At 34.2% G+C, this 22,326-nt stretch overlaps 1 protein-coding gene across 1 annotated transcript in view; it reads right to left on the bottom strand.

Moving 5' to 3' along the window:
- ANO3 (anoctamin 3) overlaps nucleotides 1-22,326 on the bottom strand; it is a 408,770-nt gene that overhangs the window by 158,196 nt on the left and 228,248 nt on the right. Inside the window, 1 exon segment of the mRNA XM_060018617.1 lies at nucleotides 8,360-8,478. Coding sequence (XP_059874600.1) covers nucleotides 8,360-8,478 — 119 coding nt within the window.

The following is a 22,326-nucleotide window of genomic DNA, read 5'->3' as shown; positions in this document are numbered from 1 at the left end:
TTCTTTAGAAACTATCTCAATAAATGCAAATAAATAGTATTTAATTTCACGTATAATTCTGTCAATTGAAGCAGCCATATAGGGCCAAGTTTAGTCATTTATCTTGTAGTTTAAGTTAACGTTATCTTACATTTGCTGGGAAAAAGTATGCAAGTTCAGAATATCAGTATATGTATGTGATTTGGAGGCAAAGAACCACTGAGCCAAATTAAACAGTTGCCAATGCCCATGTGAAAGGAGCATTGTAGAAGACTACAGAGGCCATCTCCCTGCACCTTTGCCATCACATGATCTGTGTATCCATTCTTAAGAGAAAATTATTCCTGTTACCAGTTTAGTTAAAGATGAACACCATCTACCAATTCCAGTTGACACAGTCAAATTGAATAGCCTTGTGATTTAAATTTAATGAGCTGCTAAAATATCCATATCAAGATTTTCCTGGTCTATGACCTCTTTCCTGACTTGATACCCAATGTCGAGAAGTCACTGTAATTTGGAGTATAGATTTATATTCCCAGACATTATTAGCACATCTGTAGTTATTTTTGGCATCCTGAGGGACAGTAGCAGCAGCAAACTCTTCATTAATGTCTAGTACACAAGCCATGGATTTTGCTTCACAGTTTTGCTCCTTTTAACCTAGATTAATTATAGACATTCCCTGTCCACATCTAGAAGCCTCAGCTGGTATGTAGGACATGACTCCTTGATGGAGAGAGGGATTTTGTTTCTCAGTACCATCCAGTTGGTTATAGGACCTTATCTTCAAGTGTTATTCACAGTGGTATCTATACTAATGAGACAGAGAAAGGCAATATATATCCAAACTATCTTAAAAACCGTCCCTCTCTCTGACTTGCTTGCAGTCAGCTAAGGAGCTCCAGTCTATGAATTCATAGAATTGTTCCTTTTCTCACATTACATTATACATTTGCTTCCTCAGTTTTCTTGTCCACACATGTGTTACAGAACCTTTTTGTCAAAATGCTAGAAAGGAAATAAACTTGCCTTTAAAAAAGTTAGTTCTTCACCAATTTTAATGGGTGTTTGGGACACTGCTAATGATACACATATGGTTCAACTGAAGGTAATCTTGGAATTCTGCACTTATTTAAAGGTATAAAAAACTACTTTTGTAAATAGAGTTTAAAAAAAGATAATTTCAGAAAGTTTTAGATGCCTAGATTTTATGCAATTTAGGTTATGACATTTAAAATATACTCAGGATCTATAGAGTTAAATGGATAATATGAGTATCTGTGGAAAACTCAGGGACAATTTTGCAAATCTTCCCATTCTTGTGATGAAGAATTCACTATATATTAACAATCATTGGTATCAGCAAATATGATATTCTCTAACATTTATGGCTGTCTCCATTATCTATTGCTGAGAAATAAACCATCCCCAAATAATTTTTATTTAGCTCATGATTCTGTGAATAGGTTGGGTCCAGTTGTGCAGTTCTTCTGGTCTCAGCTAGACCTTCTTATGGGTCTGAGTTTCCTGGTCTTTGCCACTGGATTTTCTCACATCTCTGTCTCAGTTGGGGCAACTGGACTCACTAGGCTCTGGTCCACATGGCCTTATCTTCCTGCAGGATAGCTCTGACTTATTCAAATGGTAGAGGAAGAGGCCCAAGAGGAATAATGGGAATGCAAGGTCTTTCGAGTTCAAGGTTCAGCACTGGCACATTGTCACTTCTGCAGCCATCTATCGGTCAAAGCAAGGCCCAAGGCCAGTCTAACAGAGTCAAACTCTTGGATGGGAGGACCTGCGAAGTCTCATTGAAAACAAAGTAGATATAGGGAAGAGAGAAGGGCTGTGGCCAATTTTTCTATCTACAGCAATGCCCATGAGATACTTAAATATGGCTTTTACCATAAAGCTTGAGGCTAAATAAATCTAGACTTACCCCATATTTAGTATCATCTCTAATTTCTAGAGCCTCTTAGCTTTTTCCATGTACACGTATGTGCACCTCCTGAATTGTATTACATGGAAATCAAGACCTGTCCATGTTTGCCATCTTTCTCTGTTCTCTGTCCTATAGTGTCAAACTTTACTCACAGTGGGTTCCAAATAAATGAAAAATGTCCTATTAATTTATCAATATCACTTCATCATATTAGATATCAGCATCACAGATGAGTTTAATCTCTAAAATATTAAACAATTTTAGTATAAATGATATGTGCTAAAAGTTAATGATTTGAAGCAAAATATTCTAAAGACAATTCATTGATCTGAGTTCAATTTTAGAGCAAACTGTAGTGTCTTGTAAATATTTGGCTTATAAAATTATCATAAGCAGTGGATATATGATCAAAATAAAATTCACCACACTGATTCGAGATCATTAAGGAAATTTTGCACAATGACTGATAAATGAAATTCTCAGGCAGATGTAAAGTCTATCTACACAATGCCCAGTACTCTAGTCAGATGCCTTTCTATATTTGTTTGTTTATACTGTTGATAAATTCAACAGAGTTTCTTCATAATTTCAATGTACGATACTACTTTGATAGATATGGAGTTATCTCCTAGAACCTAGTTTATAGCTGATGACAAATCTTATTAGAAAGCTGTATTTGTTTTCTGTAATGCAATACTTGCATTACTTACAATGTAGTTTACATTAGGAGTTATTTTCCTCTGTGAGTCTTTGCTCCCTTCCTGTTGACTCTTTATAAAATTGCTTTGTCATCTCTAAAAGGTCATCTCTAACATGTAACCAAATAACTATTGTGAAGAAATAAAATATCAGTTACACTGTATAATATGCATGGGACAGGTTGCAACCAGTACAATTATCCCAAGCAAATAATGTGAGGCACAGATCATCAGCTATACAATTAGATACATACAGATTAATACATGCTAATTTAAACCATATGAAAGTTGCCTTTTTTTAGGTCACAAGTGAATGAATACTGTCAATTTCATAAGACAAACCTTAAAATACACACACATATAAATGTGTATACACATATATGCATATCATGTAATGATGGGATGGAGTAAGAGGAAGGTCAGCAAAGTTATAAATTGAAGGTTATCCAGATACTAGGTCAAACAATAGATATATAGGTCATTGCTTTTTTGAGGTTCTCTCTGATAAATGTACACAAAGACTATATCTAAGAAGATTATTTTGCCCTTCATTTATAGATAAGCTTTGCAAGCAAGTAGCCTAGTTAAATGGATTTTAAATACCTTTTTTTCTTTTTGGAATAGAAATATTTGTGCAAATTGGATTTGTGCCGCACCCTAACTTATGAAATGGATAAAAGTGGACATATTTACATAGACACTAAAAGAGTGAATCCAAAAACATCTAGGTGATGCATTACATTTTCGAATTTGAATAGAAGTGCAGTAAGACTAACAGGACATTAGGCCAGGATTTCTTGGATTGAACAGCTGTGGCATGTTACCATCATCGCACATTATTCTCTTATTTTTCTGTCAAAAACAAAACATGCATGCAGGTTTAACTATTTCTTCTTAACTTTACTATTCTAAAGTTCAAGTCAGTCAAAGCAAGATTTGGGAAATGGCTACTGTTGAGCAGAAATGAAGTGGCGGGTATCATTGGTGGCATGTGCTAAATTTTAGAGAAGCTGATAACACAAATTTTACTTAATCTTAGTTCATTTTCTAATTATGTGAAACATATCGTGTTTGTCTTCCCATTCACTGGTGCAATAAGTACCTTAAGGAACAACATCTGCTTTTTCTCAACTTTTCTTATAATTTGTCTCAGGCTCAGGTCTCTTGAAACAATGCTTTACAGATAGGAGAGACTCTCCTATGCCAATGAGAGAGACATAGGGAGGCAGATGAAGTAAACAGAGAGAGAGAAACTCCTGATCTGTGAAGATAACCTAAGTATTATCAGCATAAAATTGTAAACCCACTTTAACAAAACCAAACCAAAGAGGAATGAATAAATCTCACACAAACATTTATTTCTGTATCTACTTACTACAGTTCAGAATCATTATAAGAGTAATGTTTAAATTGTGCCATATTTCTTCACTAACACATTGATGGTGACTAATGAAGGGATTTGAAAAATTAATCCAGGTCAAACTAAATCAAACATCACAGAAAAAGATATTTTCAGGGAAGTGATTATTGGCTATTGTCCATGCAGTGATAACCAAAAGCTAAGTCATTCCTTGGGTTAAATTGCATTTAATATCCAAATTTCTTTTACAAAGTCATTCCCACTTTAATCAATAAGAAGCAATTTTTAAAAAGTGAGCTTGGACTGAGTCAGAATTTCTATTGAAAAGTATCAAAAGGGGATGGTATTCGGTGCTGGATGACCATATTCAGATGCTTTGAAGAATCCGCAAGAGAATTTTAGGAATGGTGGGATTGCTGGAGCCAGGGATTTTTAAAACGAAACCCCAACCCAGGGACTCATTTGCTGATGAACTATAGTTTCAATGAGGTGTTCTCAACCTCCAAGTTGTTATAAAAACCTTCCATATAGTTCAATATCTGTAAACCAATCAATGTGATACACCACATTAACAAACTGAAAAATAAAAATCATATGATCAGCTCCATAGATTCAGCAAAAGCTTTCAACAAAATTCAACATCCATTTATGATAAAAACTCCTACCAGGGACTTGCTGGTGGTACAGTGGTTAAGAAGCTGCCTGCCAATGCGGGGAACATGGGTTCGAGCCCTGGTCTAGGAAGATTCCACATGCTGCAGAGCAACTAAGCCCATGCACCACAAGTACTGAGCCTGTGTTATAGAGTCCAGGAGCCACAACTACTGAGCCCGCATGTCACAACTACTGAAGCCCACGCGCCTAGAGCCTGTGCTCCGCAACAAGAGAAGCCACCGCAATGAGAAGCCTGCACACCACAACGAAGAGTAGCCCCCACTTGCCGCAACTAGAGAATGCCCGCACACAGCAATGAAGACCCAATGCAGCCAAAAATAAATAAATAAATAAATCTACTAAAAGAATAAGAATAAAAAATAAAACCTCCCACCAAAATGGGTATAGAGGGAACATACTTCAATATATATGACAAACCTACAGCTAACATCATACTCAACAATGAAAAGCCGAAAGCATTGATTCTAAGATCAGGGACAAGACAAGGCTGCTCATTCTCACCACTTTTATTCAACGTAGTATTGGAAGTCCTAGCTGCAGCAATCAGAAAATAAAAATAAATAAACGGAATCTAAATTGGAAAGGAAGAAGTAAAACTACCAATATTTGCAGGTGATATGATACTGTACATAGAAAATCCTAAAGATACCACCCAAAAAAACTACTAGAACTCATCAATGAATTCTGAAAAGTTGCAGGATACAAAATTAATATATGGAAATATGTTGCATTTCTATACACTAACAACAAACTACCAGAAAGAGAAATTTAAAAAAAATCACATTTACAACTGCATCAAAAAGAATAAAACACCTAGGAATAAATCTACCTAACAGTGTAAAAGGCTTATAATTGTAAAACTGACACTGATGAAAGTAATTGAAGGCCACACAAACAGATGGAAAGTTATACAATGCTCATGGATTGAAAGAATTAATATTGTTAAAATGACCATAGGGCTTCCCTGGTGGCGCAGTGGTTGAGAGTCCGCCTGCTGATGCATGGGACACGGGTTTGTACCCCGGTCCGGGAGGATCCCACGTGCGGCGGAGCGGCTGGGCTCGTGAGCCATGGCCACTGAGCCTGCGCGTCCGGAGCCTGTGTTCCACAATGGGAGAGGCCACAACAGTGAGAGGCTCGCGTACCACAAAAAAAAAAAAAAAAAAAAAAAAAAAGACCATACTAATCAAGGCATTCTATGGATTCAATGCAACCCCTATCAAAATATCAATGGCATTTTTCACAGAACTAGAATAAATAATTCTAAAATCTGTATGGAAACATAAAAGACCCCAAATAGCCAAAAACAATCTTGAGAAAGAAAAGCTGGAGTTATCATGCTATGTGATTTCAAACTATACTACAAAGCTAAAATAATCAAAACAGTATGGTACTGGCACAAAAACAGACACACAGATCAATGGAACAGAATAGACAGCCCAGTAATTAACCCACACTTGTATGGGCAATGGTTCTGTGACAAAGGATACAAGAATATACAATGGGAAAAGACAGTCTCTCCAATAAATGATGTTGGGAAAACTGGACAACTACATGCAAAAAAATTAAACTGGACTGCTTTCTCACACCATGCACAAAAATAAATTAAAATGAATTAAAGACTTAAATGTAAGACCTGAAGCCATGAAACTTCTAGGACAAAATATAGGCAGTATGTTCTTTGACATCAGTCTCAACAATATTTTCTGAATATGTCTCCTTAGGCAAGGGAAACAAAATAAAAAATAAACAAATGGGACTACATTATATTAAAAAGCTTTTGCACAGTAAAATAAACTATCAACAAAATAAAAAGGCCACCTACTGAATGAGAGAAGACATTTGCAAACAATATTTCCAATAAGTGGTTAATATCCAAAATACACAAAGAACTCATATCAAAAAAACAAAAAAATCCTATTAAAAAATGGGCAGAAGATTTGAATAGACATTTTTCCAAAGAAGACATACAGATGGTCAACAGGTACATGAAAAGATACTCAGCATCAGTAATTATCAGGGAAATGCAGATCAAAATGACAATGAGATATCACCTCACACATGTCAGAATGGCTGTTAGCAAAAAGACAACAAATAACAAGTGCTGGCAAGAATGTGGGGAAAAGGGGACACTTGTGCACTTTTATTGGAAATGTAAACTGGTGCAGCTACTATGGGAAAACAGTATGGAGACTCCTCAAAAAATTTAAAATCGAACTGCCATATGATACAGCAATACCACTCCTGGGTATTTGCCTGAAGAAAACAAAAACACTAATTAGAAAAGATATATGCACCCCTATGTTCATTGCACCCTTATTTACAATTGCCAAGATGTGGAAGCAACCTACATGCCCATCAATAGATGAATGGACAATGAAGATGTGGTATATATATTATATGGAATACTACTTAACCATAAGAAGAATGAAATCTTGCCATTTGTGACAACATGGATGGACCTAGAGGGTATTATGCTTAGTGAAATAAGTCAGACAGAGAAAGAAAAATACTGTATGATTTCACTTATATGTGGAATCTAAAAAACAAAACAAATGAACAAATATAAAACAGAAACAGAGCTATAGATAGAACAAACAGGTGGTTGCCAGACAGGAAGGGGATGAGGGGAGGAAAGAAATAAGTGAGGGAGATTAAGAGGTACAAACTTCCAGTTGCAAAATAAATGAGTCATGGGTATGAAATATACAGTGTGGGGAATATAGTCAATAAGTATGTAATATCTTTATAAGGTGACATATCATAACTAGACTTATCATGGTGATCATTTTGAAACGTATAAAAATACCAAATCACTGTTGTGTAATAGAAACCAACATCATGTTGTAGGTCAGTCATACTTTAAAAACAAAGAATCTCATAGAAAAAGAGATCAGATTTATAGTTAATAGAGGTGGGGAGTGGGTGAGGGGGAATTGGATGAAGGCAGTTACAAGGTAAAAACTTCCAGTTATAAGATAATTAAGTACTAGGGATGTAAGGATAAAACATGATAACTGTGATGAACGCTGCTGTATGCCGTATATGAAAGCTGTTAAGAGAGTAAATTCTAAGAGTTCTTATTAAAAGAAAAATATATATATATATTTCTCTTTGTTTGATTTTGCATCTATATGAGACAATGGATGTTCACTGAACTTATTCTGGTAATCATTTCATGATGTATGTAAGTAAAAAAATTATACTGTACACCTTAAACTTATAAAGTGCTGTGTCAATTATATTTCAATAAAACTGAAAGAAAAACAAAAAATTTTGTCAAGTAGACCACATGATTCTAATTCTACAGATGATGAAAACAAGGCTAAATGAGCTTAATTAACCTGCCAAGTTACCACAACTATAAGTACTGGAACTGTAATTCAAATCTTTGTCCACTTGTTACTAAAATCCATGTTCTCATTAAAACATGGTGCCTTTCAAAAAACAAGAAACATGAAGGAATAAGCCTCTAAAGAAAATATTACTGAATAATTTCATGTTTCAGAATGTATAATTCTGTTTGATAGTATAAATGAATACGATGTCTACACATAACTTTTCAATTTTAAGTCATTAAGATATATATTAACCTGTGTGGCCTCTTATTCTCTCCAGCACAATATCGATTAAAATTGAAAAGAACTGAATGGATTTAGAAGTTAGAGTCTTCAAATGACTTACTGATTGTTTAGTTTGCATTACCTTAGGCAATCTGGGCTTGGGTTCAGAAGTATTTTGGGGGACAAAGTCTTTAATGAGGCGAGATCGGTCATAATTAGCATGTTCTGATTCATCCGTGTAATCCTTATCTTTTCCTAGGGCTAGAAAAGAGAAAGAGAAAATTACATCCATTTTTATCCTTCTTCCTTTTCTCTCTCTTTAAATATACTAAGCTCTGTTTTTTCATGTTTTCCCAAGGTAACCAGGTATAATTTTCATATGACCCATGCATCTAATAAATAAGCAAAAAATGGTAGTAACAAGGACTCTTGCCTGTTATTGGATTAATGTCAACACTCCAGTAACTTGCAAAAAAATTAAATGCATCTCTGTTATATAATGTACTTAAACTTTTTGAAAGCAAAATTAGAGTCATGCAAACGCCATTGGACACATCATTTCTTTTGAACTTGAAGATCGAGATATTTGCAAGAATTCAATAGAACAGAATTCAAATTCAATAGAAATTTGTTTTTAAAGCAAATTTTAAGCATTTATTTGCTTAATTAAAAAAAACTATTGATTTTGGTCATTTATTTTTTAAAAATTTGCAGTTTTATAAATGTGAATTTGAAGAGAGTAAGAAGTCTGAGAAATCACAGAAGAAAAGCTAACAAACTTTACAAGAAAGATTTAAAAAATATTAGGAGATTGAAATGAAACCACAACATCAAAAAAGGAGGAAGAATATTGAAATATGGCAATTACCACTGGAATAATCAGAAAGGGTAAACCACAAACATAAATCACATGTAAGAACTTATAAGAATAACGAGCAAGCTATAATCAATGTAAAAGAGTATAAAATAGGAAATATCCATGGTGGTTGGGATTTGTGTTCCAGGTGATACAAGTATCTCTTCAAATTCAAAAAGATTCTTAAATATTTAGTCTTTTCAAATAAATTAAAATGTTTTGGAATTATTTTATTCAATATGTTCATACTTATCAACAACGAATTTTGACACAGACAACTATATATAGTGTTTTCAAGAGTTCAGTTGTGTGACTTAGCATTATAACAAAATAAAATAATTTTGTTTACACTACATGCATTAGTTTCTTTTATTAGTAATGCTTAAAATCTGTTATAACATATGGAATGTGATGCACAGCTAGCAGTATCAGGTTATTAGCAGTGGTATGAACTAAGAAGGAACAGATCACAGTACATCTTAGGATATAATTAATTACCAATTATGTTAAAATGCTCTAGGCATTTGAGTTATACCTACAGCTATTAATAATAGCTATCACTGATTGATGGTTAACATTTGCTGAGCACATATTAAGAGCCCAAAACTTTACACATATAATTTCCTTTAATCCTTATAACAACTCTATGAAGTGTGTACGATTTTTACCTACCCTTAATAATAAATAAACTAAGGCATATGGAAATTAAGTAGCATGGCAAAATCACTAAACCAGTAGGGGGTGCATCAAAAACATCCAGATTGACTCTGAAGCTGATGTTTGTGAATATATCCATACTATAATGTTTCCCTAGATTACATTTCATTTATTTAACAATTATTTATTAAACACCTATGATATGCCAGATATTCTTTTAGGACATATAGCAGGAAACAGAACCCTGCCTTCATGGAAGATTCAAGTAAGAGAAGAAAAAACAATAAGCAACAACCAAAAATACATAAAATATTAGGTATGCTTTGTGGTCAGTGCATTGGAGAAAAATACAGTAAGGAGGAAAGATGCAGGTGTACAAGGTGGAGAGAACAGATGTTATTTTAGTACAGAGGATTGTAGTAACATTTGAGTAAAGACCCGATGAGGTGAGGCAGTAAGTCACACAGGTAAAGTGGAGGAAGAATGGTCTAGATGGAGAAAGTAAAAAGTGTAAACAGCAATAGGTAAACGGCATATGCTATTGAGGAGAGTGCACTGGCCTGTGGGTCACAAGACCATCATTTCTCATCCTAAATCTGCCATGTCCTAACCAAGTAATTTCCTTTCCCTGAGAATCTATTTCTTCATCTGTAAACCAGAGATTTTTGAAGAAGTTCTCAGAGTCCTCAAACTTTAAAAGTTATTTGATTACTAATTTAATGTTTATAAAAGATAAAATTCCATTTATGTTAATTAATGCATTTCATTTCCCATGGAACACAGTAAATAAAATTTATAGAAGTTTTTCACTCATTTAAATCTTATTCCACTCACAATTTAATTTTTATGCAGAGGTTTTAAAATGTCATTTAGTTTGACTTTCTTTCTTTTCTTTGTCTTTAATTCTTATGACACAGACATTCCTGGAATAAGAACATACCTACATCATCATCTTGCTGGAGGAAAGCTCAGTTTTAAAAGACGTGCCAAATGCCACAAATTTCACAAAAACTTTTCAAATCTTCTTCTGTTCCTTCTTGCCCCAAGGCCCCAACTAGAACTGCTCATTTTTCTCTTCCAAACTGCATCATATTTTCCCCCTTTTTCTCCCTCTTTTCTTTTCTTTTCCCTCTCTTCCTCCCTTGTCCTCTCTCTTCGTCTTTTCCTTCCTTGCATTTTTTCTTTGAATGGCTCCTTTTATTTTTCTGAATTTAGAAAAAATTCTCCTAGGGCCATGTTCTCTTAATTATTTGTTTTTTTAATTTACTACAGAGTCCAGTACAGCTTGATCATTAGTAGATGAGTTAATTAAAAGAAGAAGGAAAAAATGTACTTATTTTGGAAAATCTTGATCCTAAATGATATAATTTTAAATTCCCTTTTATTGTTAGGAATGTAGATATGTTTATCTTTCTTATTGTCATTTTCCTTGACATTACACAAAAGGATTCTTCTGTTATATAACAATAGTTTTCTTTTTTTTTTTTTACTACTATGAAGATTGCAAACTCCTGTCCTCATAATGTAAATGGTACCACTGTCTTTCACAATGTTCATACAATGTTCCTCAGCTTAGAAACTAGAAATCTCTATCCTTAGTGACTCAGTATGTATTATTCCTGAATATAGAAAGTTCTTAAAGTTGTTTGTGTTCTTTTTTAAAATACTTGATTTTTTTCTCACACTAACTTTATACACAGTATTACTTACAGCTAATGTTTTTTAACATGGATAGCTAATAATTACTTAATGTATCAGGTATCCTTCATTCATTAAATTAATATATTGAGTTCTGCCGTGCAGTGTACCAGGGACTATTCCAGGTTGAGGATACAGTAGGAACCACAATGAACAAAAATCTTTACCTTCATGAAGTCGACAGTGATGAAATTAAGGAAAGAACAAATATACCACTTACATAGTAGAAGTTCATGTCGTCAATAAAGAAATATAAAGGGCAGGGAGATAAAGAGTATGGGAAGGGCAGAAATTTGCAATTTTAAATAAAATTCTTTAAGAATGGCTTCCCTGAGGTAAAATTGGAGCAAAAATGCCAATTGGTAATATCATCACAGGCAAAGGGTACAACAAATGCAAAGGCCCTGAGGTGGGAGCATGCTTTCCTTGTCTGTTCACAGACAAGGAGATCAGTGTGGCAGTGAGGAGTGAGCAAGGGCGAGGGTGGCAGAATATCCTGTAGAGTGGTAATGGAGGAAGTGGGAGCACATCAGGATTGGGGCCATTAGAAAGATTTTGGTTTTCATCCTGAGTTAAACAGAGTGCCACTGGATGAATTTGAGCAGAGGATGACATCATCTCTCTTAGATTTTAACAAAATTACTCTGATTGCTGAGATGAAGGTAGGTTGAAGGGGCCAATGGCAAAGGCAAAGAGACTAGTCAGGAGCTATTGCAACAATGAGGGAGAGAGGATGTGGTTTGTATCAGGGTAGTAGCAAGACTGAGAAATGATCAGATTGAGAATATATTTTTAAGGGAAAACTAACAGAATTCTATTGGTCATGGTGTATGAAAGAGAGACTTCAACAATAATCCTAACGTTTTTGGCTTGAGCAATGGGAAGGGTGCCATTTTTCACATAATATTTTACTAAATCCTTTAAAGGTATTGTTACCAGCCTCCATTAGCATGAGGAAATTTAGGCAGTTACCTAGGATATCACATTTAGTGTATGGCAGAATTAGAGTCCAGGAAATCTGGCTCTAAACCTTACATCCCCAGCTACTATGTAACATTGCTTCTTGTAGTATTGGACAGATGATGGTTTTGGAAACTTTGAGGCAACAAAATATTTACAAATGAAAAAAGAAGTGGGTTATTAAAAAATGCAGTATACTTTTTGAATGAAAAATGGGTGAAATTTCTAGATTATAGACATAGCTCTCTAGCTTCCTGAAGTTGACAATGTTGTATACATAAATATTAATATCCCAATAGATAATGATAAAGACTATCAACAGACAAGTAATAAAAAGTGAGACAAATTTAGTAAAAACATTTATTTTTATGCGGTTTAATATTCTCTGTGACCAATAATTTAAATAAAAATGGTACTCTTTTATGCTAGTACATAAATATTCTTTTGCATCTTTTGTTTTTAATTAAAATACCCATTGCTGGAAAGATTCTAGGGCAACTGGTATCATCATTTATTTTCTATACCAACGTAAGTTAGTAAAACCTTTGGAACAAAATGTGTCAATATGTTTTAAACAGAATGACTGGAGAGTAATCCTAAAGTTATAATCTAAAAGAAAGAAAACCTATGTTCACAAGCATGTTCACCAAGCCTATGGATACTATACTACAGAGACCACTGCCACCTTAATAAACAGCAACTCAATTCTTCCAGTTACATAGGCCAAAATCCTGACTCCTCATTTTCTCTTATCCCCATGTCTGATCCTTAAGTAAATTCTGTTGACTTAGCACAAAGCATCATTTTTCTGCTTTGCTTTACTCTTTAGCATATATCACTACCTAACATGCTGTACGTTTTCACTTACTTATCTTCATTTATTATCTGTTTCCTTCAGCAAGGTAATTTGGGTGCTGGGTTTTCACTTTGTTCACTTTTGTTGTCTTTTTGTTTACTGCTTCATCCCTAACATCTAGAACAACTAAGGGCACTTAGTTGCCATTCAATAAATATTTGTTGAATAACTAAATGGATTTAAATGCTCAGTAAATCTTACCTGAACTATCTTCAAATTATACCTAGAAATGGATCATTTGTCAATACTTGATAACAGTTTCTTAATCCAAGCCATCACTATCTCGAGTAGAAGTCTATAAGAGTCTTCCTAACTGATCTGTTCCTATCTTTTGCCTCTATTACATGGCAGGCAGAGTAGCCCTTTTAAAACCTAAGTTAAATCACGTTAACCTTTACTCAAAACCTTCCAATAATTTTGTAGCTCTAAGTAAAAGTCATAGTCCATAATATGACACACCGTGTATGCATCATCTGTCTCCTTACTACCACATCTCATCCCTGTCCTACAACCCTACCCTCACTTCCTCCAATCCAGCTGCACTGGGTTCCTTGATGTTAAGCATACTCTCACCACAGGGCCTTTGCACTTGCTCCTCTCTCTGTCAAGAATGCTCAATCCCTTTTCCAGTCAGAGTTCTGCTCATGTCACATCAGAGAATCTCTCCTTGACCACTGTTTCTAAAATAGAAACTTCTATAGTTCTCTGTCTTCTCATAAGGCTTTATTACTTTTATCAGCACCTGATATAAAATAATACACACATATGCAAAGCATATGTGCTACATATGTACATATATATCAGCAACTGACATTGTTATAACATAGCTATATAACATATGTATAAGTTTATGCTATATATACAAATGTATATATACACGTGCATATGTATGTATGTATATATATATATACAAATGAACATATACATGTTCTACATGCATATATTTGTGCTTGTACCTATATGAGAGACAAAGAAAAAAATAGAGAGAGAGCGCTGATGGTTATCTATCTCTTCGCACTGTAAGTGCCATTGGTGAGGTGACTGTTTTGTTCACTGCTACATACCCATTATTTAGCTCATTGTTTAGCATTTTGTAAGCACTTACTGTCTGTTGAATAAACTGATGAATAGATGGTACACTCATATGTGGGACTATTTTCTATCTGTTAAATTGCTAATTTTACAGACTGACAACATATAGAAATGCTTAATGTATACTATTAAGTTAAAAAGCTACTTTTCTTCTATTTTGATATATTTTATTTCAAATATGCTTCCCCTTCCGAGTGCAACTTTGTAAAACTATGTAAACTTAAGGACAAAGAGTGAAAACTACAGTATGAAAAGAATGTGAAACATTCTCTTATTTTGGCAGAGGAATAGTAGTTTTCCCCTCCCCCTAGAACTTTTTCTATTATTCTTGCCAGAATTTTATGTGTATTATAAATAGTAGAAGTTTAAAAAAATTGCAGTTGGTATTAAGATCTGAGAGTGACAGTGAAGAGGACCACACTGCATTTTGATTAATAGAGCTAATCCTTCTTCCATTAGAAGGATTATCTGAAATATAAACAAAACCTACCAGTGTGTTTGGTTCTGATCAAGGACACAGACCTTATTTGTATGAAATTTGCCCTTTGTGGTAAAAATAAATTAAATTTCAAACAAACTGCCTAATTTCAACAATAACACTAAATTACAATACCAAATATATATCATATTTCATTATCCTAAGATGCTTTTCCCCCACATTTTAGCATTTCTGAAATCAGGATGGGGTCAACATTCCATGTATTATTTAACATAGGAGCAACCCATTTTTCCTAAAAATGCTTATTAATTTGATGATGCTTTTCACAACTGATAGTGTCTTTAAAATCCAGGAAGTCTGATAATTAAGAAAAACAGACTTTCAAAAAACAAAAACATCTAACAACTTTCTGGTACAGTAGAAAACAGATAATTTTGATTATGAAAAACGGAACTATTGTTGCTCTCCAGTAGGAAGACATACACCCTTTAAAAATAAATTGTATTTCATCAAAATTAAAAATGTGTACTTTAAAGAATATCATCAAGAAAGAGAGACAACCTACAGAATATGAGAAAAAGTTTGCAAATCATATATCTGATAAGGGACTTGTATATGTATATATAACTCTTACAACTCAATAATAGACAAACAACCCAGTTTAAGAATGGGCAAAAGATCTGGATAGACATTTCTCTGAAAAACATATACAAGTGGCAAAAAAAACAAAACAAATAAACAAAAATAACCAAACACACGAAAAGATGCTTAACATTACTAGCTCTCAGGGAAATGCAAATCAAACCCACAATGAGACCACTTCAAACTCACTAGGATGGGTATAATCAAAAAGAAAGACCATAACAAGTGTTGGTGAGAACGTCGAGAAATTGAACAGAGAAATTGAACACTGTTGGTGGGAATGAAAAATGGTGCAGCTGCTGTGGAAAACAGTCTGGCAGTTCTTCAAAACTTTTAACATAGAGTTACCATATGATATAGGTATAACACTCAAGAGAAATGAAAACATAATTTCACAAAAAAATTGTACACAAATGCTTGTAGAAGCATTATTCATAATAGCCAGAAAGTGGAAACTAAAATCAAAATGTCCATCATCTGATGAACAAATAAATAAAATACAGTTTATCCATACCATGGAATATTATTCAGTAATAGAAAGGACTGAAGTACTGATTAATGCAAAAACATGGATGAACCCTGGAAACATTATGCCAGGTGAAAAAAGCCAGTCACAGAGGTTCAAATATTGTATGATTCCATTTTTTTATGAACTTTTCAGAATAATCTATAGAGACAGAAAGTAAATTGTTATTACCTACAGCTTGGGGCATTGGGCTTGCAATAACAGTTGACTGCTAATAGGTGGGGGATTTCTTTTTGAGGTGACAGGAATGATCTAAATTGACTGTAGTGATGGGTGCATACCTTTGAGAATATGCTAAAAACCACTGAATTTTCACCCACTACTTTGAGTGGGTGAATTGTATGGTTAAGGTGAATTGTATCTCAATAAAACCATTATATTAAACAAACAAACAAAAAAACAACCAAGAAACCAAGATTCTCAAAGCTTAAGAAAATCATTTAGTATCTTGAAACAAGGAGCTTAATGTAATGGAAAGAGAAATAATATTGGTTCCATGAAACCCAAGTTAAAATTCTGGTTATGCCAATTATTAGCTGAGTGACAGTGGGTCAGTTTCTTAATATGAAAATTTGGGATAATAAATCTTCTCGTTTCAAGGATTAAATGGAATAATCTATGTGACTTGTACACATAAGGTATTGAAGAAATATATATTCCCTTCCTTTGGTCTTTCTTTAAATTCATAATTCTAATGTTTAGAATCCACAAAACAAATTATGTAATTTGGAGCAACCAAAAAAGGCTTATCTTCCCTTTTAAGCCTAAGTGGGTAGGAAACAAGGTACTTACCTTAAGTATGCCAATGAACAATTTAAAATTTAATCTAAATATCTCTTTTACAATCACCAATAACATTATTTATAATAAAAACTTCTGTTGAGTCAAGTGGGAATCCATAAAGTCTTCTAAATTTTGTTTGCAAACCAGCACCAGCTCAAAACTGGAGGTGATCAATACAGCAGGCTACTAAGATTGCAACATAAACTTTAGAGTCATCTCTGGGAGTATAATTTTAATAACCAAATTATTCCAGCTCAAGCATTCTTCTTTATTATAATGCTATTTCATTTCATTATGCTGTTACATTGTATTATAACTGCTTAAGGCTCTGGAAGTGGATGATGTAACTCTTGAACAATTTTAAATATGTGTGGGTGATCTTATTAGTTGGTCCCCACTTATTTGCCACTATGTAACCTTCCCATTCATTACTAATGATAACGTGTTTTAGGACTGCCAAAGTAGTTGAGGTTGAAGATTAAAATAAAATTAAGTCCAAGATGGCAGCATAAGAAGAACCAGGACTCACCTCTTCCTGGGTACACATCAAATCTACAGTTACGTACGTGTCATTTTCTTCTGAGAAAGACCTGAAAACTAGATGAACTGCTCCTCCAAGACACAAGATAAAACACATCAAGACAGGTAGGAGAGAACATATTTGACAGTCTTGCCAAAATTTCACTCCCAGCGCAGTGACAAACAACAGGGAGGGATCTCCCCAGCTCAGCACTTTTCTCAGAGGAACAAGGGATTTGTGCCCTGCACGAGGCACCCCAGCCCTTCGTATCTGCACCAGAAAGACAAGCCCCCAAAATACCTAGCTAGGAAACAAACAGGAATACATACAAGGGGCCCAAAGGGCCACAGGGAACTGAGATTCACCTTTTAAAGGGCTTGCATGTGGTCTCATTCACCCCAGGATCCCTCACAACAGCAGCAGTTTAAAAAGTGCCTAGACCGTAATGTGAAGGAGATTCACTTGCTAATCTTAAAGCATCTGCTGGAAGGGCAGGAGATAGTTGAAATCTCTCCCCAGAGGTGTTGGTGGACACCATTTTTGTACTCTCTACCTGCCCTGCTAGCACAGGCAGGCAAGTCAAAGCCTCCTGCTGCCTTGCTAAGACAGGTGGGGCAAGCAGTCACTGCACTGTCTCACTGCCTTGCTGAAACCAAAAAGCTCAGGCAGTTGTGACACTTGCTTGCTGTCTGGGACCAGGGAACAAGAGCAGTCACAGCATTCTTCCCTTGTGGTTTGATGATTGTCTTTAGTGTTATGTTTAGATTCCTTTCTCCTTTTCTTTTCTGTATCTACTGTAAGTTTTTGCTTTGTGGTTACCAAGAGGCTCACATATAACATCCTATGCACATAACAGTCTATTTTAAGTTGATAGCAACTTAAATTTGAACATATTCCAAAGTTCTACAAGGCATTCTCCCACTGTATCACTGAAGCCTGCAAGCAGGCACAGTCAAGGCATTTTCTCTCTTCCTAAAGCCTGCAAGAGTGCCCGGCTTCCTACACTCTAGTTGCCTCAGAAAAGCCAGCAGGCGCTCTGGTGGTATTTATTGATCAGGTGACCCTGGTGGCCAACCTGGTCTTCACTGGACTGTAACAATCAGAGACAATTCTTGGCAGGCAACCACCCTCAGGGCACGGCACAGAGAGCAGACTGAAACCACCCCCATCTTCCTGTGAAAAAGCCTATTTATTTATGCTGGAGCTTCAGCCTGAGTGACAGGCTTAAGTTTTCCCACACACCTAGAGGCTGTGGAGGTACTTCCAGGGAAGCAGGGAGATAAGCAGGGAGACAGCAACATTGTGCAACCCCTTTGCATCACTACAACTTGATAATATCTTATACACTTACCTGGAGCCCTGATATTTGTAACTGTCCCCTAAGGCCACCCTCAGATCTCCTGGTCTAAAGACGAGTAAGGTTTAGGATTGCGGCCCCATAGAAATTGTATGTATTTGCATACATTAAAAGATGCTGCCTGAGGGCATAGTTTTCAATCAGCCTGAAACTAGGTGCTAAATGAGATTTCTTCCCTTGGAGGAAACATAAAAGTAAAAATCTCACTGGCAAAGGTAAATATATAGAAAAGGTAGTGAATTAATCACTTATAAATCTAGTAAGAAAGTTAAAGACAAAAGTAGTAAAATTAACTAAAAGTATAAAAATTAGTTAAAAATTCATAAAATGAAAAGATATAAAATGTGACATAAAAAACAAGGTTGGGGGATAAAAATGTAGAACTTTGGAACATGTTCAAATTTAAGTTGCTAGCAACTTAGACTGCTATGTATCTACTTATAGTAGATACACAAAAGAAAAGGAGAAAGGAACCTAAACAAAACACTAAAGAAAATCATCAAACCACAAGGGAAGAGAGAAAGAGTAGAATAAACAAACAGAGAGGAACTACAAAAACAGCCAGAAAAAAATTGACAAAAATGGCAAAAAAGTACATACGATCAATAATTACTTTAAATGTAAATAGACTAAATGCTCCAATCTATAGGCATAGAATGGCTGAATGGATAAAGAACCAGACTCATCTATATGCTGCCTATGAGAGACTCACTTCAGAATGAAGGACATACACAAAATGAAAGTTAAGAGCTGAAAAGAAAAATATTCCATGCAAATGGAAACAAAAAGAAAGCTTATGTAGCTGTACTCATATCAGACAAAATAGACTTTAAAACAAAAACTGTAATAAAAGACAGAGAAGGGCATTACATAATGATAAAGGGGACAATCCAACAAGAGGATATAACATCTATAAATATATAAGCACTGAACATAGTAGCACCAAAATATATAAAGCAAATATTAAGAGACCTAAATGGAGAAATAATAAAATACAATAATAGTATTGAATTTTAACACTCCACTTGCATCAATGGATAGATCATTTGGTTAGAAAATCAATAAGAAAACATTGGCCTTAAATGACATATTATACTAGGTGGGCTTAATTGATATATGCAAAACATTCCATCCAAAAGCAACAGAATACACATTCTTCTAAAGCACACACAGAACATTCTCAGAATATATCACATGTTAGGTCACAAAACAAGTCTCAAAAAATTTAAGATTATTGAAATCATATCAAGTATCTTTTCTGACCACAACAGCATGAAACTAGAAATCAATTACATGAAGAGAACTAGAAAACCAGTAATATGTGGAGATTAAACAATATGCTACTGAAAAACCACTGGGTCATCAAAAAAAAAAAATCAAAGGATAAATTAAAAAAATACCTAGAGACAAAATGAAAACATAAATATGACATAAATGAACATTATGAATATGAACATTCAAAATCTATGGAATGTAGTAAAAGCATTTCTAAGAGGGAAGTTCATAGCAATGCAAGCCTACCTGAAGAAACATACAAAAACCCAAGAAACTCAAATAAACAATCTAACTTTACACTAAACAAACTAGAAGAAGAAAAAGAAACACAACCCAAAGTTAGTAAAGGGAAAGAAATAAGAAAATCAGAGTGGAAGTAAATAGAGACTAAAAAGACAATAGAAAAGATCAATGAAAATAAGAGCTGGCTCCTTGAAAAGATGAAATTGGCAAACCTTTAGCTAGACTCACCAAGATAAAAAGAGAGGGCTCAAATAAGTAAAAACAGAAATGAAAGAGAAGTTACAACTGATATCACAGAAATACAAAGGCTCATAAGCAACTAATATGAACATTTTATGCCAACAAATTGGACAACATGGAGGAAATGGATTAATTCCTAGAAGCATACAGTTTTCCAAGACTGAACCATAAAGAAATAAAAATCTGAATAGGCCAATTTCTACTAAGAAGATTGAATCAGCAATCAAAACTCTCCCAAGAACAACAACAACAAAAAAGTATAGCTCCAGATGGCTTCACTGGTGAATTCTACCAAACATTCAAAGATTTAATATTTATGCTCCTCAAACTCCAAAAAGAGGAAGGAAGGAACACTTCCAAACTTATTTTACAAGGACAGCATTACCCTGATAACAAAACCAGAGGACACCACAAAGAAAGAAAATTACAGACCAATATCCCTAATGAAAATAGATGCAAAAATCCTCAACAAAATACTAGAAAACAAAATTCAACAATACATTAAAAGGATAATACACCATGATCAACTGGGATTTATTCCAAAGATGCAAGAATGGTTCAACATTCACAAATCAAACCACATTAACAAAATGAAGCATACAAATCATATAATCATCTCAATAAATTCAGAAAAAGCATATGACAAAATTCAATATTCATTTATGATAAAAAACTCTCAAAAAAGTAGTTATAGAGAGAATGAGCCTCAACATAATAAAGGACATACATTACAAACCCATGGGTAATATCTCAATGGTGAAAAGCTGAAAACTTTTCCTTTAAAATCAAAAACAAGACAAGGATGCCCACTCTCACCACTTTTACTTAAAATTGTATTGGGAGTCCTAGCCAGAGAAATTAGGCAAGAAAAAGAAATAAAATACATCCAAATTAGAAAGGAAGAGGTAAACCTGTCATTATTTGCAGATGATATGGTATTATATATAGAAAACTCTAAAAACTCTACCAAAAAACTATTAAAACTAATAAATTCACTAAAATTTCATGATACAAAATCACTATACAAAAATCTGTTGTGTTTCTGTACACTAATAATGAACTATCAGAAAGAGAAATTAAGAAAACAATCCCACTTACAATTGCACTCCAAAGAATAAAATACCTAGGAATAAATTAAATCAAAAAGATGAAAGACCTGTACTCTGAAAACTACAATACATTAATGAAAACAACTGAATAAGACACAAATAAATGGAAAGGTATTCCATGCTCATGGATTGGAAGAATTAATAATTTTAAAATGTTCATACTACCTAAAGCAATCTACAGATTCAATGCAATCCCTATCAAAATTCCAATAGTATTTTTCACAGACTTAGAACAAATGATTCTCAAATTTGTATGGAACCACAAGAGACTCCAAATAGACCCCAAATAGCCAAAGCAATCTTGAGAAAGAACAAGCTGAGATACCCTGCTACCTGATTTCAAACTATACGATAAAGCTAGGTAATCAAAACAGTATAGCACTGGTACAAAAAAGACACATAAATCAATGGAACAGAATAGACAGCCCAGAAATTAACCCAAGCACATATGGTTAATTATTTTATGACAAAGGAGGACAGCATATACAAATGGGGAAAGGACAGTCTTTTCAATAAATGATGTTGGAAAAACTGGACAGTTACACACAAAAGAATGAAATTGTAGCACCATTGTATACCATATATGAAAAACAAAACAGAACAGAACAAAATCCCTCAAAATGGATCAAAGATTTGAATGTTTAAGACCTGAAATCATAAAACTCTTAGAAGAAAACATAAGTAGTAAGCTCTTTGACATCAGTCTTAGCAATGTATTTTTTTGGATCTGACTTCAACAGCAAAAAGCAAAAATAAACGAATGGGGCTACATTAAACTTAAAAGCTTCTGCACAGTGAAAGAAATCATCAACAAAAGAAACAGACACCTACTGACTGAGAGAAAAGATTTGTAAAT

The sequence above is a fragment of the Delphinus delphis genome, chromosome 8 (assembly GCF_949987515.2).
Source record: "Delphinus delphis chromosome 8, mDelDel1.2, whole genome shotgun sequence".
Classification (NCBI taxonomy): domain Eukaryota; kingdom Metazoa; phylum Chordata; class Mammalia; order Artiodactyla; family Delphinidae; genus Delphinus; species Delphinus delphis.
This window is presented reverse-complemented; position numbering and strand designations above follow the sequence as displayed.